The sequence below is a fragment of the Phoca vitulina genome, unplaced genomic scaffold, assembly GCF_004348235.1.
Source record: "Phoca vitulina isolate PV1807 unplaced genomic scaffold, GSC_HSeal_1.0 scaffold1, whole genome shotgun sequence".
NCBI classification, from domain to species: domain Eukaryota; kingdom Metazoa; phylum Chordata; class Mammalia; order Carnivora; family Phocidae; genus Phoca; species Phoca vitulina.
In genome coordinates this window covers 33831314-33846104 of record NW_022589704.1, presented here as the reverse complement: position 1 = coordinate 33846104, position 14791 = coordinate 33831314, and the positions used below count along the sequence as shown (strand labels likewise).

Here is a 14791-nt window from a genome sequence, read left to right as displayed (position 1 = left end):
GTATGTGTAGGGCGAGGAGACAGACTTTCAGTGAATCCAATCAAAGGCTTTTACAAAGGCTGAACTGGCGTGAGTACAAATTTCCCATCTAAGAACAGTCCAGTTTGAGTCTTTCAATATTGCAATGAAAGTCAAACTGAGGAGAAAGCCAGCCTACCATTCAGACTCTCTTGACTTGGGCCTTGAGTTGTGAGGTTTGTCCTTGGGAGGTGGTAGGCAAAGGTTTGTTTCTTTTATTGCTATGGAAACAGAACGGCAGCACCTCATTGGCTCAGGCCCTCTGCTCTCAAAGAGAGAAGGCCGAGAGAAGCAGCCAGTTAACAAATTCTCCAAGACACAAGACAAAATATGCTTAAGCTATACTTTCAGAGGAAATAGAATTAAACAGCACTCCTAAGCTTAATTGGCCTGTGACCATAGTTGCAAGGCAGGATCTGTGGAGGATTTTAAGTTCTTTTGTCATTTGCTTACAGAAACCTAAAACTCTAAAGGAGGCAATTTCTTCCTTGAATTTCAGGCTTTGAAATCTGTAAAAGTACAAATCCCCTAGGGCAAGAATCCTTTTCAGTCACCAGGGAGTTCGACAATTTTTTTTTCCTAAGTTTTCCTAAGCAGAAAAGCTGCTTTTTCTCATAACAGAAAAAAAATGCTTGCTTATGATAGACCAGTGGCTTTCATTTTTATTCTATTGCAACTCACTATAAGAAATATATTTTACACATTTATAACAAAAAGTTGCATGAAATAATATCTTTATTATGTACTATTCTCATCTATTATTTTTTCTTCTATTTAAAATGAAAGCTCATTATAAATCCACTTGGTTGATTTCATGATCCACTGATGGGTCACGACCCATAGTTTACAAAACAATGTTATAAATTCATCCATTCATTTGACTTCACATTTATTATCTACTGTGTACCAAGCACTGTTGTGAGGTGGGGGGGATATACCTCAGTTCCTGTGCTCCATAGAGCTTAGAGACTGGTGTGGAAGCAGACAATAAATTCAATAAAAGCACAAAGAAGCTTACATTACAGGCATCACCAGATGCAGTGGGAATGGACAGCAGGGACTTCTTATGAGTCAAAGAGAAGGGATTTGACTAGTTTTGAACAGAAAGATCATTTTTTTAAAAAGAGTTTATTTATTTGACAGAGAGAGACAGCAAGAGAGGGAACACAAGCAGGGGGAGTGGGAGAGGGAGAAGCAGGCTTCCCACTGAGCAGAGAGCTCGATGCGGAGCTCAATCCCAGGACCTTGGGATCATGACCTGAGCCGAAGGCAGACGCTTAATGACTGAGCCACCCAGGCGCCCCCAGAAAGATCATTTTGACTGCAATGTAGAGAAACAACTGGAGAGGCCAAGTCAGGAGGCAGGGAAACCAGTTAGGAATCCGTGGCAGTGGTCAAATGAGACACAGTGGTGGCCTTGGCTGAGGGAACAGCAGTAAGGATGGAGAGGAGAGGACACAATAAGACTTGGAGATTGATCAGATGTCACAATGAAGAAAAGGAGGAGGTAACAACGATTCATGGGTTTCTAGCTCAAGCAATTGAATAGATGGCAGTGTCATTTTATTGAGATGATAAAGTCTGGAGGATAAACAGGCTCAAAGGAGCAGATCATGACTTCAACTTGGACATGTTGAGTTTGAGGTGCCAGGGAGACACCCAAGTGGTGATGTCCATTACAGAGTTTGTTCCATGATTTGGGTTTCAAAGGAAGAGTCTGGGCCAGAAATACTTTAGGAGTCTTCAGGGTAAATAATATTTAAAGGCAAGGGAGTGGATGAGATCACACAGGGGAATGGTGTAAGAAAATAGGGTCTAGAACAGAGCCCTGAGGAACGCCACCAATATTTACAACAGTATTTCTTAAAGGTGGACCATGTTATAGCTCAAATATGTACAGCCATCACTTGAATGAAAATGGCTTAAATAAAAAACGTTCATTAGTTTCATGAAATACAAAGTCTGGAAGTAGTGCTACCAGATTGATGCAGACTCAGCAATGTCATTGGAGAATTGGGTTTTTTCCATATTTCTCTCATGCCCATCTCAGGGTGTCAACTGAGGGGAGCCTTGTGGTTACACTCTGGCTGCCCCAACTCCAAGCACCATGGGCAGACTAGATGAAGACCAACTTCAAAAACTAAAGGGGAGGCAAAAAAGTCACAAAGAGAACAAGGAATAGATTTGACTAATCCAGTTAAATCCATCTCTATCTAGAGATTGGATATTACTTGGAGTCTGTGTGAAATTTTATATCTAAATGCTTTCTCATGATTTATAAAAAGCAGGATTTGGGTCTTATGGGGAGAGTGGCTAACAGCAAAGATACAAAGGAAGCAGGCACAGAAGGAGGTCACTTGACTTGGCCAAGGCTTGGCACTAATTACCACTACTTTAGGATTTTTCTTTCCTCCTTTCCTCTATTTAGACATGAGTACAACTTTGTCAGATCCAAAACGGCAGAGGGGAAGGAAAGGAAGGCTTTTAGGGGCTAAGTGTCAACTGCTCTTTGATTGAATTTAGGGAAACTTTGGATTGTGCAAAAGGCTCTTTCCAAAGACCCAGAAAGGGGACTGATGCTACTAACATTGTCAGTAATGTTCCCCAAAGCAATGTGCCTTAGTATTTGGAATGGAGGTGGGAGAGGCCAGAATACCAACAGTATAAGAGAGTAGAGGTTGAGTAAGTAAATGAGAGAAACTGTGACTTAATCCAATTATATCAACAAAATTAGCTTGCACATTGGATTGGGAAATGGGCACCACCTTGTGGGATGCTGTGGCCCTCAGGAAGTGACAAGTGTGATCAGCCAGTTGAGTATTCAGAAGCTTTCCATTTGGGTAAGCCTTCTGTGGCTCTCTGAGAATACTTCTCTGAGAATTCTCTCTGACAATACTCTGAAAAGACAGTGTTCTTTCAGGGAGCTTATCATTATCTCCAAGTTGCTCGGTTTCCTTTGATTGTTTCTTGTCTTTGAAGATCTCACTTTAGGGTGCTCTGCTAAGTGAGTGATTCAGCTGTTCCCAAATGGTCCCTCTCCAGGAAACCACAGGAGTCATACAAACGCCTACGGGCACTTGATCTGGGGCTCAGCACTGGAACAGCAGGACCCATTACCCTAAACATCTGTTGTTCTCATCAGTAATCCCATTCAGGATCCAGGGGAATGCCTCTCCTCACCTCTTACCCTTTATCTTCAAAACAAAAGATGACTATGTCAAAATGCTATGAAGGTATTTGTCTTTCTCTGTCTGCCTTATTTCACTTAGCATAATACCCTCGAGGTCCATCCATATTGTCCCAGATGGCAAGATTTCATTCTTTTTTTTTATTGCTGAGTAATTTTTCATTGCACATACCCACATCTTCTTTCTCCTTTCATCTGTGGATGGACACTTGGGTTGCTTCCATATCTTGGCTCTTGTAAGCAAAGCTGCAATAAACATAGGGGTGCAGGTATCTTTCCAAATTAGTGTTTTCATTTTTGGGGGGTAAATACCCAGTAGTAGAATTACTGGATCATACAGCATTTCTATTTTTAATTTATTGAGGAACCTCTATACTGTTTTCCACAGTGGTTGCACCAATTTACATTCCAACCCACAGGACATGAGGGTTCCTTTTACACCCCATCCTTGCCAACACTTATTTCTTCTCTTTTTGATAATAGCCATTCTGACAAGTGGGAGGTGATATTTCATTGTGATTTTGATTTGCATTTCCCTAATGATTAGCAATGCTGAGAATCTTTTCAGAGAAAGACAAATACAATATGATTTCACTTAAATGTGGGATCCAAAAAACGAAACTTACAAAAACAGAAACAGACTCATAAATACAGAGAACAAACTGGTGGTTGCCAGAGGGGTGGAGATGGGGTATGGGCGAAATAGAGGAGGGGGATCAAGAGGTACAAACTTCCAGTAATAAAAGAAATAAGTCACAGGGATATAAAGTACAGCATAGGAAAGATAGCCAATAATATTGTGCTAACCTTGCATGGTGACCACACTTCTGGTGAGCGCTGTGTAATGTATAGAATTGTTGAATCACTGTGTTGTAGACCTGAGACTACCATAGCATTGTGGGTCAGCTATAGTTCAAGAATACAATTTTTTTCTTAAATGCTAGGAAGGTTTCTGGGTTGTGCTGCTAAGGTCAGAGACAGACACTGCTCTGGAATTCAGGAGGAATGAGGGCAGCAGCAGCGAGGAGAGAGGAAAGGTAACTTGTCAAAAGTTCTCAGTATGGATGCATCGATCCATGCATAATGAAATACTGTTTTCCAGTGGTGCCGAGCATCCATTTTTCGCTTCTTTTAACATTTTAATTTTTTTATTTAAAGACTTTTATTTATTTAGTGGAGAGAGAGGGAGCTTGTGTGCGCGCGCCCGCGAGTGGGAGGAGGGGCAGAGGGAATGACAAGTGGCATCTCAAGCAGACTCTCAGCTGGGGGTGGAGTCCCATGGGGGGCTTGATTTCACCACCCTGAGATCACGACCTGAGTGGAAATCGTGAGTCAGACACTTAATCTACTGAGCCACCCAGGCGCCCCCTAATGTTTTAATTTGTAATTCCACAGGTACTTATATAATGGAGTGGTACTTGCAAGACCTGCATTTTGTGGCTGAAGAATATTTTGCAATATGAATTCTGATTACCTTAAAATTTATATATATGTATGTATAGGCCTAGATGGAACATGGATGAAGCAATGCGCTACTTCTTCACATTATTGTATGGAACTGTGTGTATCTAGAGAGTCCCTTGAAAGGTGGTGAAATAGCTTTTTAAGTGGTAGTGGATTACACACAATTAAAATATTTTGTAAAGTTTTCTGGCCCTTTGTTGTAATGTTTAAATATAATGTGAAAATCTTGCCTTTAAATAACTTAGTGATTTTGCTAGAAGGCAAGAAAAATAAATGTTATGGAACACTTTTTAAATTATTTGACTTTTATGTATTTTTTGCTAATATCTCACATCTTTGGTGTGTTTTACTCTCATTTTTTTAGAATAAAACTCTTCATGCCTGCCAGCCAGCAGCTGTATTTTGTCATCTTTACCAAACCTGCACAGCAACATTTGTTCATTTGAAAATTCTATGGCATTTAGGTACTTATTTTATAAACACCAATGAAAAACAAAACTTGATACTAGCATAAATCAAACTTAATATAGTAAAAACAGAGATGTAAGTCAACAGAATGCCCTCAAATATTGCCCTCATCAGAAGGTTTTGGGACTTAAACACATCTACTGCTGCTCTTCATTTGTGAAAGAAAACACAATTAAAGATGCTGAGAATATCACTAAATCACTAAATTTTGTATCCAAATCAAGACTAATTCATTTGAAAAACAAGTCCAATTTTAACAAATTTGGCCTAATTATTTACATAAGTTCAACAAGAATAGTGATTGACCATAGAGATCCTTTAAAATTTGCTTTACTGGAACTTTTCACAAGGAATCTGCAGGCTGAACTTTTAATAGACTCTTGAGGCGAGAAGCCAAACCAAATGTTTGCCATCAGACATGCCTGCAATACCTGTAGATTTGGGCAAATTGCTCTCCTCGAGGTTCCCCCCCCCCCCCAAATCCTGAGGTTCCTGCACCTCCCAGGAAGTGATATTCTTTACTCACCTGGTAAGGCTGCTGGGAATTCTGTAAGCAAGGTACCAGACCAACATTTCCAAGGGGCTCTATTGGCTTCATAAAGTCAACCTTAATTCCTTACAGATGTCTGGTTATATCTGAGTCTATGCATGTCTCTCTCAAATATGACATTCCAGTCAAAACCTTGGTAATATAACCAATGTTTCCAATGGTGTCTTGTTACAAGAAGAATAGATTCTCACTGGACTTATGCAAATAATTATAATTGCCATTGAACAAAGAATACTCATTGAGAGTTTCTGAATTTCAGAGGGTTCAGGTACTATTTGTTTCAATCTTAGTTCATCCTGACCACACATAAAGTTCTTTTCTGGAGCTTTCCCTTCACAGACCTACAACTTTCTTTTGTATTCAGATTTTGTCCTAAGTCTTTTCTCCCCACATAAGTAGTCTCATTTTGGGACAAAATTACCTTCTTTTTCCCTCAACAAAAATGTATTCTCATTCCTGACACCTTTCTTACACGTCTCCTACTTTCTTACATACGGAGTTGCTTTCCTTATCATTTCCATCAGTCTTAATTACATATAGCAAAATTTTAAATCTTAGGACCTTAGTCTCCAGTGAAAACTAAGTAGTAACCAATTGTGAACTATTACACCAAAATTCTTTAGATTGGCAAATTTATGAATTCATTTCATAATTTTTGGGGACATGCAGTTTTCAAAGTATAATCTTTCAATAAGGCACAAAGCATGTTTTCCAACAGACCCAAGTATTTTTAGTTTCTCTGCAGTAAGAAGTCAAAAGCAGAGAGACCTACATCATTAACCAATGCTTTAGGAGTTTATCTTATTTGGAAATGACTTAGCTATCCAATGAATTCAATCCAACTTATCATTTAACTTAGCAAAACCTCAAAGTTTCAGGTTTGATAGCTATCTGCAGGATCAGATGGCCATGAAACCTAGCAAAACACACTTTACAGTTTTTGCAGAGGTCAGGATTTGGGGACAATGACATGAAGGCTCGCACATGTGGGACTCCCAACCATTTGGAGGAATTCTGGCAAAAGAGGTCAAGCTGGAAAATAATAAGAAAGGGTTCCGTGGAGGGGCCATACCTCTTGATCTGGGAGTTTGTACTAAGGCCAGGAAACATTACATTAAAAAAATGAGACATTTTTCACAGGCCTTGGGCATCACATTTGTTCCATTTTTTAAGAATACAGCCCAAGGGTGAGTCCAAAGGAAAAGAGGGAATTTGTCCCATAGTGGGAAAGACTAGCTGCTGATTCCCAAAGGGGCATCCCACCAAAGGCAATGGAGGTCCTGACTCGTGGTTGCAATTTCAGTCAGGGCATCCCACTGACCTGAAAAAGGACTGAACCTTATATGGAATGACTGACTCTACTGGGGCATCCTACCAAGGGGAGGGTTGCAGCAAATGGCAATAGAAATCCCTGCTGGGACATCCTCCGCAACAGGGAAAGCTGGACACCAGGTGGCCAGACTGGGTTGGAAAAAGGAGCGGAAAGGATGTGCCACTCAGATGCATAGGAATGTGTTTTGCCTATAGATGAAGATGGCAGCTGGATCCATGGGAACAAAGGAAAAGGGGAGGGAGGGAGTTCCAAAAGAAGCACAATGGGAATGGAGACCTTAAAGGAGATGGAGTGGGAGAGGAAGGGAAAGGGGTCCTTTGCCGTCACAGGCACCAGCAGTCCAACCTGTTCACCTTCAGACCTTTAGACCACATCAGGGAGTTGCCCTGGCCAGAGATCTTCAGTTGTCTGAGGAGTACTAGGGTTAGGGCGCCAAGGGGCTGAAAAGAGAGAGGAGAGGGAGGGAAGAGTCCCTCTGAAGGGCAAGAGGGAAAAATCCCTCACCCTTTCGGGCAAGGGTGGTCTGGTGGGTTCCCCCTGGGGCTTTGGATCCTCAGTTTCCCAAGGACTACTAGAGTAGGTCCACTGAGGGAAAGTTCCAAGAAATTCCTGGAGAATCTGGGAAGAGTCCCAGGCCAGCAGAGTTCCCCATACAGGACACCAAGTGTGGGGTGCTCCAGTTGGGTAGGGGCCAGCGGTGTGGATGGTAAAAGAATTCACCCAAGGCAGAACAAAAGAGATAGAAGTTTATTGACTACACCACAAGGGAGTAGCAGGCAGGACACCAAAGGGGAGACTGTCTGCTGAAAACAGTTTCTAAATAGCTAAGAGCATCAACAGTAAATTGTGGAGTTTAGGAAAAAAATTGCTTCACATTTTCTCAGTCTTCCCAAATTAAAGATCTGCAATGACTTTTTGTGGCTGTTATTTTGCTAAGGAAACAATATGGCAAATATAGACATTCCATCCCCTCTGTTTTGAAAAATATATCTCAGAAAATACAGTAAGATCTGTTTAATACTTATGACTACTGTTGGTTTGTTTTGTATTCGTTTGGCAAAGAGAGGTTGTTTTCTCTACCAAAACCAACATAATGGAAAGGAAAGACTCAATGCAGGATAATCTGTGAGAAGAAGTGGGACAAAAACACAGAAAGACAAATAAAAATTTAAGAAGATACTCATGTTTATTAACTGATTTACATTTGACAAAGCAAAGGTAAGTGCACAAAGAACTGTTTGACGAAGTCAAGCCCTAGATATCCAACAACAGTATTTCCCTGGTGGCCCCAGAGGGCACTGAACCACCACCCCTCGGCAGCTGTGTTCTGCAATGCAGCCACCTGGGTGTAGACACTCCAAATTACACTTGGGAGTACAGGCCTGTGGGCATCTGACATCAAACGAGTGGACCATTAAACACTTGAGAGCTCTCGTTCCAGATGTCTAAAGTCAATGTGAGCAACCAACAAGTACTAATTATGTACTAGAATGGTCAGAACAAAAGAACAGACTTTGAATACTGTATAAAATACACCTTTTCTAGAGAATAAGCTCTAGTCATGAGCTGTCTCTTTATTTCCTCCCTTTGCCAAAGTCTGTTCATTCATGTCAAGTCAAGGACATAAAGTATAAAATCTTTTAAAAAACTACTCTAACGATGGTCATTAAGTTCTCCCTAAGACCCAAGCCTAAGGCTATTTACATAAGATTTGGGATCATCATAATTCAGGAAAACTTTTCATTCTGAGCTCACAAAGGTATCCCTCCTATAGATAGTAGGATACTCAGAAATACCTGAGGTATAATCACTGAGAACCTTCCTGAAGGAGAAAAAAAAGATTAGAGTTTCCTATAGTGGCATAAAAGTACATACACAGTTGATACTGAAAAACTAAAATGTGACAGGACTAAAGTATAACAAATAAGCTGAAGAGAAACTTCCTACAAGGCTCCAGGTCTTCTTACTATACTTTGCACAGCTTTGTTATAATAGAGATTCTCAGGCTGTACCAAAAATGATTTTAGGTGGAATCTTAAAAACAGCAAACCCCAATTTCAAACAGATTCATTTCTAGAGACAAGCATGTGCCAGTATACAATCATCATGTTTCTGGCAGAACAGTAACATCAGTCCAATTTTCAAAAACTTAAGTCTGGGTCTCTTTTAATTAGATGTGCTTATTTGGCTGTGAATATGCCCTCACCCTGCCTCCAGAATGATCATTTTAGCATCAGTTATAAAAAAAAGTATACTAATTATACAGAATACTCCAAAATCTAGCTTAGTTTAGAGCTATTTATGTAAGATACACAAATCTGATAATTTAACACTTTGTACTACTCTCTGGCCCTACATTTTCCTACTTCCTGATGTTTCTTGGAAACTGGCAACAGGAAGACTACTTTCTTAGAGAATAAATAAAAAGCTTTAAGAATTGGCTAAAATAAGCACCCCAGAGTCACTTTAGGAAGTAGAAACTCAAATACTATTTTTTTAAAAAAGTGAATTGGAATATTCTGGAAATTTAAACATCTTTAAACAAGGAATTCTTCTGTTTAGTGCCTACCACATTCAGGGACACTTACATTCACTTATGGACCTGCTGGAATCCTTTCTGAACATGTTATGACCTCAGCATGACTGACAGAAGGGGAGAGGACACTTTCACTTTTTGTTTTTAAGAAATTTAGAAAAGTTTTATTAAGCTTCTAAAAAGCATGGTAAACTCACAAATTCTTACTACTGCATGCAGGTTGGTTTTTCTACCCTTTTGAGCACATAGCTTCTTCAGGTAGGAGAGGCACCTCAAGAGGGGAAAGGAAGGACCCTCTTCAGGCATGAGAATAGGTGTATCAATGGGAACCAAAGGAGCAAAACTCTCATCAAGAATTCTTCAGAAAACTGCCTTTCAGTTAAGTCAGAAGAAATGAGCAAAACATTTGCAAATTAAGCTCCAAAAAGATCAATATGCCTTCCATTTTCAAAAACAAAATAATTAGCCCCCTCCCTCATTTCTTCTCCATCATGCCTTTCATATAATGGTATTTTTTTCTGAACTGTACTGTGTAGAGAAAGCCATGTCATCTGATGAACAGACCTTGATCAGCAACACTCAGCGAAACAGATCCGTTTCTTCCCAATTCACAGCCTTGCGTCACACTGCTGAATGCTGAAACCTAATCCATGAGTTTCACTTTGCCATTTCACAGAATTTGTAAAGAAAAAAAAAAAAAAGGAATCCCAGGAAAAAAAGCAAAAGCTTTGACTTTCCCATTAAAAATGTTCATTCTCGAATTCTACAGATATCAAGAAAAAGACAGATGTGTCTTAATTTTACATTTAAAAAAACCACAATCTCAAAGCAAGCACCTGGGTTTTACTTTAGCTTATAATAATTTAATATGCCTGAGAATTTTTGTGCAAATACATCTCATCTTCACTGAAAAATATGCATAGCACTTTGGAAAAAGTTTAGTTGCAAGTAACTTTCCTTACAAAAAACATACAGACATAAATACATAACATTCCCTAATTCCTATTGATTGCACTTCTGGTTTAACCCCTTCCAGCCTCCAAGGAAATTTGAAAGACATGTAATTGTGTTCATATGCCTTGGCCACTGTCCTTATCTAAAAGAAATATTCTGAAAACAAGTTTCCTTGGTTCCAACTTACCCATATTTTCCTTCTTAAGTAAATCCTTCCTACCCCCCAATTCATATTGGTTTTTTGGAGGTATTGTATAAAGATAAAAATTTTAAAATGAACTTTTATTAATCACAAATACAAAAGGAATGTGGGTGGTGTTTGGGCTCCCAGTGGCTCAAAGGCTTGAAAACAGAAAGCAAAAGGGAGTTTCCACTACTCTGATTTTATGAAAAAGATAAAATTCCTTGTTTGCTACTGCTGTGTACATACCATTTGATGGATATGTAATTTAAGGAGACCATAAAAGGGTAAAACATAAAAGCCTCAGTAACAGATGGGGCTTAGCCCGGCAACCCTGCAGTTCAGCTTTTCATAGGCAATGATCAAAGCTGCTCCCTTTCTCTTCCCATCTCCTAAGCTGGGTTCTTGCTGCTTTTGCTTACTAGAAGTAAATGTGCTAGCAAGTTCAGTATAACTGGTATATTTTGATATTACTGAATTTATTGTCCAGTCACTTTTTATTCTCAAGATAGGAACATCCAACTGAAGTATATTAAACTTTTCTTCCTTTTCTGCTCCAAACACTCATGACCCATTCATTTATACTTTCAATTTATTAGACCTCATTCATTAGGGCCTCATCCCAATTCTGTTTCCATTGTTCCATTCTCCCCTTTCCACATTCACAACCCATCTGCAACATTCCTTGTCTCTCAGTCAGACCAGACTACATGCATCAGTGCAAATCTATCCTTCATGTGCTAATTTGTTTAAGAGGTCAGTTAACTGCTGAACTTCAGTCTTCCTTCAGGATATCCATTTTCGGTGAAGTTGTGCAAACTGGGGTGCCCAAGCTACCCATCATGACTGGAAGACTCTGATTCCTCCTCAATCCACTCAATAAATTGCTACCTGAATTTAAATAAACAGCAGAGTCTGGTCTTTGAAGACCAATTTCTGCCTCTTGGCTTCTTCCATTTTCCTGTGCATCAGGGGTCTTGATCACTCTGGCTATCCCCAGTCTCTTCAGCCTGTCCACTAAGTTCATCTTCAACTGGCCAACATCAGGAGGGTTCCGGGTAGGTCTCAAACCATACATCTCCTGGAGGAATGTTTCAGCTGGTCGGGAGGCCAAAAAATTTTCGGAGAGATGAACTCGAGGCTCAAAGGGCAAAGGAGAAGGGCAAGGTGAGTGAGATGGTGAATTTGGTGGTGTAGAAGGAATAGCCAGGGCTTTAGGGATAGGCTGGAGGAGGGGGCTCTCTGAAACTGGGCTGTGATACACTTTAGCAGAAATGCCCCGCTCTTGCAGAAGTTTGGCCAAGCTCATGGTGCTACTGAAGGTTATAGTGGAATCTCGTCGGTTGGTAACAGATTCGCCAATGCTGAGTCTATAGGACATAGCAGGAGAATTCACCGCTGTGTTTGATGAACTGTTACCACTACTTCCACAGGATAACGAAGGGAACCCAGAGCTTTGGGGGGGGAAAAAAAAAAAAAAAGAAAGAAAGAAAGAGCAGGAGAGAGTGTTTAAAAATAAAAAGTAATTTCCAAGTCAGCATTTACGTTAGTTATCCGTAGTAAATATAGAACAACAGGCTATACATCAGTAACTGTACTCTTTGGAAAGATCTGAACAATAAGAATTTTGATGTTACTTCAGTGACTGGTTAATTATTTGTAATTTATAACTAAGTCACTAACTCATTGAAACATACTTCTTTTCAAAGGATATGAGAAAGTTTACTCTCAGATAATTTTATTCTTAAATTATAACTCAAAATATGTGTCTTTGGGAATATGAATAAATTTTATGATAGAAATCAAAGAAAATAAAATATTACAGAAAGTAACCAGAAATTTTTATTTTTATATATTCATTCCATAAAGTGAAATACACCAGAAACAATAATCCATGAGTAAATAATTCTCCAACTTTTTTAGAACATACAATCTTTTATATTAAACCTAAGATGTTCTTCTAAGGAGAAATTGTTTTCTTTTTAATCTTTCAATTTTATATTACTAAAAACTCATAAAAGTTGAAATTGTTAAAATTTCTATTTTCAAAAATGTTAATTCCAAACAATAGTAGTATAAGGATACCCATGAAACAAATTTTTCTTAACCTTGACTTCAAACATGTGTTTCTGGGAAAATAAAAATAATTAAAAGGGGCGCCTAAGTGGCTCAGTTATTAAGCGTCTGCCTTCAGCTCAGGTCATGATCTCAGGGTCCTGGGATCGAGCCCCGCGTCGGGCTCCCTGCTCAGTGGAAAGCCTGCTTCTTCCTCTCCCGCTCTCCCTACTTATGTTTCCTCTCTCGCTGTCTCTCTATGTCAAATAAATAAAATCTTAAAAAAAAAATAATTAAAAGCTTTGACAACTATTATTCTATGTTTTGTTAGAAACAAACAAACAAAAAAATGCTAAGAAATCATGTACTCAGGGAAATGGTGATAGAGCAGAGAAGGGACATCTTTAGCCAATTTCCCTCCCTTGAGCACATGTTACCAGTATTTACTTTCACTTTAACACAAAATACTCAGTATATCAAGATAACAAAATTTTTAATGATTATGAACAAAGTTATTATTAGAACTAATAATTCAATAATAAATAAACTTTCTAAAGCACCAACTGGTATGAAAGAAACAAACAAACACGTTTGACTCTGTGGTTAAACAAATCCAACTAAGAACCTCTAATTTGATGTAGTCTATAGACTATACTCCCAGTTTCCCACCTCCCTGTTCCTACTTTACTGTAGAACTGACTGTCCTTTCCCAAACTGTATACTTCATATGGTATCAACTTGTATTGAGAGTCCTCTCAAGGACCAATTTTATAAAACTTATTGTCTTGTTGACATAAGGACAATGTGGAAAAATTGCAGCTATGCCTGTTCATTACAGACTTTACTAAGATCTTTATTGGGTGAAACCCAATGCTTCCCTAAATAAATGATTTGCTCTTACACATACGTTGTGAATCATAATCTTATTTCCTTCCACACTGGCAGCTAGAAAGTTAAGACTCAAATACATGGTTCACAGTAGCAAGTATATAAGACTTTATGTTATAATTTGTATACTAGTTTTATTCTTCTATCCATTTTATATCCTTACTCTTCATTCCTCTACGCTTCATTTTTCTTCACTACTCCTAGTTAACATTATCCCAATGTTGTACGTACCTTTGAAAACCACCTTAGATTCTTTTGGGAATCCGTAGGACAGAAATAGCAGCAATATGGCTTAATAAGATCCCTCAACTAGGTGTTAGAATATGCATGTTGTAGCCTGTATAGTAAATAATTTGGCCTTGCCCAGAGGGTTCTGGCCTTTGCCCTCAGCTTCTGGGAGGTAATCTATGCCGTGTCTGATACATGTGTCTTTGTTTGGGATGAAGGCTGGCCATACTAGATCATGGGGTGAGCTGGCCACACCCAATAGTTTTAGGGTGGGAGTTAGCCATGCCAGAGAGAACAACCATGTGATTTAGGGTGGGGGCTTTAGGTCAGTGGACCTGGAGGTGAGCTCAACTATATGGGCAATCGATCAATCAATTAATCATGACTATGCACTGAAACCTCAATAAAAAATCTGGATACTGAGGCTTGCATGAGCTTTCCTAGTTGGTAATACTCTGCATGTACTATCACACATTGATGTTAGGAAAGCAATGAATCCTAAGGACAAGGAAAACTTTTCACATGGAACTCTCCCAGACTTTGACCTATGTTTCTTTCTTTGACTAATTTTAACCTGTATCCATTCCCTGTAATAAACAGCAACCATGAGCCTAATAGCTTTCAGTGAGTTCTGTGAATCTTTCTAGCAAATTATCACACCAGAGAGTGGTTTTGGGAACATCCTGAACTTGCAGAACTTGCAAGTGGGACACCTGGGTGGTTCTGCTGGTTAAGCACCTGCTTTTGGCTCTGGTCATGATCTCAGGGTCCTGGGATCGAGCCCCGCATTGGGCTCCTTGCTCAGCGGGGAGCCTGCTGCTCCCCCTGCCTGTGCGTTCTCTCTTTCTCTCTGACAAATAAATAAATAAAATCTTAAAAAAAAAAAACCCACAAAAAAACAAGTGAGGACAGTCTTGTGTTGAGGACTG

At 39.4% G+C, this 14791-nt stretch overlaps 1 protein-coding gene across 1 annotated transcript in view; it reads right to left on the bottom strand.

Moving 5' to 3' along the window:
• Nucleotides 1–7803: 7803 nt before the first annotated feature.
• TRAK2 (trafficking kinesin protein 2) overlaps nt 7804–14791 on the bottom strand; it is a 67100-nt gene continuing 60112 nt past the window's right edge. The window contains exon 16 of the mRNA XM_032404625.1: nt 7804–12145. Within this exon, the coding sequence (XP_032260516.1) occupies nt 11467–12145 (679 nt within the window). The 3' untranslated portion in view covers nt 7804–11466. The remainder of the gene's footprint in view (nt 12146–14791) is intronic.